Source organism: Mytilus trossulus, chromosome 1 (assembly GCF_036588685.1).
Source record: "Mytilus trossulus isolate FHL-02 chromosome 1, PNRI_Mtr1.1.1.hap1, whole genome shotgun sequence".
Lineage (NCBI taxonomy): Eukaryota > Metazoa > Mollusca > Bivalvia > Mytilida > Mytilidae > Mytilus > Mytilus trossulus.
Window position 1 is genome coordinate 39,975,719 of NC_086373.1, and position 4,127 is coordinate 39,979,845.

The following is a 4,127-nucleotide window of genomic DNA, read 5'->3' on the forward strand; positions in this document are numbered from 1 at the left end:
ATAAAAAGAAAACCTTTGAAAAAAACTAGTCAAACCAAAGTTACCCAAACCAGTAGAAAATGTCGTATGTCAATAAGTCCAACTGTCAAATACGTAGATAAAATGAACAAAGCATATATATGAACTAATCAACTAATTACAATCTGTAATTAGTATACTATACCCTTAATTACCCAATATAAATCATATCATATACAAAATATAACACAATAAACTAAATATAAAAATATACACAATTACTGTAAAACCTATAAAATACAGTCTACCACATACTCCCCCCGGCTGTCAAATGACGTTTCGTCATTTCTCGGCTGACGGTGTCTTGACAATGTCGAGTATGGTCTTTGCTGCTTCCGACTGCAAATCCCGGAATAGATGTGTTCCAGCCAACTATGTAATAAACTGGACCTTCTTGTACCACTCGCTGTCACTAACTGGTGTACCAACTGACTTGGATAAATCGAATTTTCCAGATCTCATCCAGGCTGGTTGCTGTCTCTCTCTAGTAGACCGCCTAACTGGTTCAGGTGAAGATGCTGTAGAAGCTTCATCAGGACTATCCTCCTGCTGACTTTCTTCACTACTGACTGTCGAAGCGCTTCTAATAACACTCTGTTTCTGTCCCTTCTGCTTCCGTATCTGTAGCTTCCTGGGAATGGGCGTCCCCGTCAGAATCAGAATCCTCTGTTGTATCGGTCACAGTAGAGTCATCGTGCTGTTCCTCAGTGATGGTAGTGTCACTGCTAGCATCATGCTCCACTATCACAAGCTCAAGTGGCTCCTCATCAGACGATTCATCCGAATGTACCCCTTGGCTCTCCGGTCTAGTAGATGTGGCAGGTGTGGTTTGTTTCTTCAATCTTGGTTTTGGTACGGGTTTTTCTCTCTGTACTGGTGGTTCAGTGTCTGTCAGATATCCGATTGGTAGTAAGTGATTCATATGTAGGTTTCTGTTCCTTCCCTCACCATTTTCCTTCTGTACAGTAAACACTGGTATATCCGCATTAGGCTGAACAAGTACGGTGTAAGGGTCATGCTCCCACTTGTCTGCTAGCTTATGTTTTCCTTCTCCAAATGCAACTATCTTGACTAGATCACGGTCGCCTTTCTGTATTGTAGCTCCACGGACTTTGGTGTCATAACCTTCCTTCTGTCTAAGTTGAGACTTCTTGGAGGCTTCCGAAGCAACTGTGTAGGCGTGGTCTAGTCTGTTTCCGGTCCTCTGTTGCATCTTTCCTCAAACCAAATGCAATGTCCACTGGTAGTCTTGGGTTCCGGCCGAACATCAAATAGTACGGTGAGTAGCCGGTGGAATCACGCCTGATGCAGTTGTACGCATGAACGAGTGGTCCAACGTAAGCTTTCCAGTTCCTCTTTTGCTGTGGCTCTAATGTTCCTAGCATTCCAAGTAGTGTGCGGTTAAATCTCTCGCACATACCATTACCCTGCGGATGATAGCTAGTAGTGCGAGTCTTCTTCATTCCTGTCAAGTTACAGAGTTCCTTTATGACTTTTCACTCGAAATTCGCTCCCTGATCTGTGTGTATCCTCTCAGGTATCCCGTAATGAACAATGCAGTGGTTCAAGAATGCCTCGGCTGTTGTTCTTGTCGTCTGGTTTCTGGTTGGAATAGCTTGGGCGAATCTGGTGGAATGATCAGTGATCACAAGGATGTGTTGCAGTCCTCCTTTAGATGGCTCCAGTGTCAGGTAATCCATACATACAAGTTGCAGAGGTGAAGTAGTCTCTATGCTAACTAGTGGTGCTCTATGGTTGGGTAATACCTTCCTTCTGGTGCATCGTCCACAGTGTGCAATAAAATCTTCCACATCCTTGGCCATACCAGGCCAGTAAAACCGGTCTCTCAGTAGTGACAAAGTCCTGTCCTTTCCTGGATGACCCATGTCTGTGTGTAAAGCCTGTAGTACGGTGCTGATATGTGGTGCCGGCAAAACCAGTTGTTGTTTCATACCATCATCGGTCTCTACTTGACGATATAGTATTCCCTCGATGATCTTGAGGTGGTGATACTGTCGCTTCAGTATGCTATACCCTTTTGCTGGTTTTTGTTCTTTCTGCACCATATCTATCCAGTTTTTCACCATAACATCCTGACTCTGTACTTGCTTCCAATCAATGATATCAGATGTTGCGGTTCCAGTTCATATTTCCTCCCCTGCAATTACATCAGATGTCATTGCCAGACACTCAACATACGGTGCTAAGCTTGCTGACTGGCATATAGTCTTCACAGACTCCATGGTGATGGGTAATCGACTCAAGGCATCAGCGTCTCCGTTGTTCTTTCCTGGACGGTACTGTATGGTGAATTCAAATGCTGCTAAACCAGCTAACCATCGATGTCCCGTGGCATCTAACTTGGCTGTAGTTAGTACATACGTCATCGGGTTGTTGTCAGTAAGGACGGAAAATCTGGTTCCATACAAGTAGTCCCTGAACATATCAACTATGGCCCACTTCTAGCTTGTGTGGCGGGTAGCTCTTCTCTGACTTGGTGAGTCCCCTGCTGGCATAGCTGATGACTCTCTCCTGTCCATGTTGTTCCTGGTACAGGACTGCTCATAAACCGGTTCCTGAAGCATCAGTATGTAGCTCATACGGAAGGGTCCTGTCTGCATATCCTAGAATAGGAGCTGAAGTAAGATGTTGTTTCAATATGGTGAATGCTCTATCTTCATAATCTCCCCAATGCCAATCTTTCTGTGGTTTCGGTTTACCTTTGCCTTCTTTTTCCCACTAGGTGTGGGCATGAGATCTGTTAGTAGTCTGCTGATCTGGCTAAAGTTCCGTATAAAGCGGCGATAATACCCAACAAATCCCAGAAATCGTCTTACGTCCTCTGGTGTAGTAGGGGTTGGCCATGTGGTGACTTTGTCGGTTTTTGCTGGATCGATTTCTACTCCAGATTCAGATACAATGTGGCCGACAAACTTTACCTTCCTCTTGAAGAATGAACACTTCTTCGGTGCCAAATTCAGATGTGCTTGACGTATCCGCTCCAATACTAGCTCTAGGTTGTGTAGATGTTCCTCATATGTCTTGCCAAATGCAGTAATGTCATCTATGAATACACAGCAGATTCTAAGGTGATACTCTGCTAAGCAGTTCTCCATCAGTCTTTGATAGGTGGCTGGACTGTTGGTAAGTCCAAACGGCATCCTGTTATATTCGTAGAAGCCTAATGGTCCAACGGTGAATGCTGTGCGCTCCTTGTGTGGCTCGTATATACCTACCTGATAATATCCAGACTTCATGTCCATTGTACTAAAACACGTACTCCCACCAAGACAATCAAGAAGCTCCTCTATTCTTGGAAGACTGTAGCTATCTTTTTTGCTGATGTTGTTCAGTTGACGATAATCAACGCACAGTCTCAGGCTGTTGTCCTTCTTCCTCACCAAGACTTACGTTGGATGCAAACGGACTGCGTGAAGGTCTAATGATCCCAGCATCAAGTAACTGTCGAAGGTAAGCTCTAACTTCGTCATAGGCTGAAGGTGGTATACTCCTATTTCTCTGTTTAAAGGGTTTGTCGTCTATCAGATCTATGCGGTGCTGAACAATATCTGTATGGCCAACATCATCATCTTTCTTGGAAAATAAGTCCAAATATGAAGTTACCAGTTGATATCCTTGGTCATACTGCTCATCTGTTAGGTTGCTCTTGGTAAACTCTATCTGATCCATGATGTTAACTACCTCTTTCTCTGATGGTTGATCATGTTGATACTCAAGTGATACAGGTTGAAGCTCACAGATGATAGCTCTTGGTGGAATGTTGATGGTTCTTGTTGTTACATTGGATATCTATATGGTCATTGGTCCATTCTGTTTGTGTTGATAAAGTCCGGGCTCAATATCGAAATCCTTGAAGTCTTTCGCCAATGCAGAAGAGTGCGTCATAGCTGTTGTACGATAGTATGGTATCTCCTTATCCAAAAATCCTGTCAATGAGACGTATGACTTAGGTGGTACAGTAATGTTCTTGACTTCTGCGCTCTTTATGATCCCTAATCTGTTGTTGTTCCTCAAAAGTTCTTGGTCACGCAGTAAAATACAACGGAATGTAAGGTACCATGATGTAGTGAGACAACTGTTCTGTAAAA

The 4,127-nt window shown here is 43.6% G+C and overlaps 1 protein-coding gene across 1 annotated transcript; it reads right to left on the bottom strand.

Annotated features, from left to right (window-relative positions):
• Positions 1 to 390: 390 nt before the first annotated feature.
• Positions 391 to 1,231, bottom strand: LOC134684155 (uncharacterized). Its single transcript, XM_063543437.1, has 2 exons — positions 612 to 1,231; positions 391 to 580 (listed from the first exon to the last, which is right to left on the bottom strand). Exons 1-2 carry the CDS (start codon positions 1,229 to 1,231, stop codon positions 391 to 393), a joined length of 810 nt encoding a protein of 269 aa, XP_063399507.1.
• Positions 1,232 to 4,127: the final 2,896 nt, after the last annotated feature.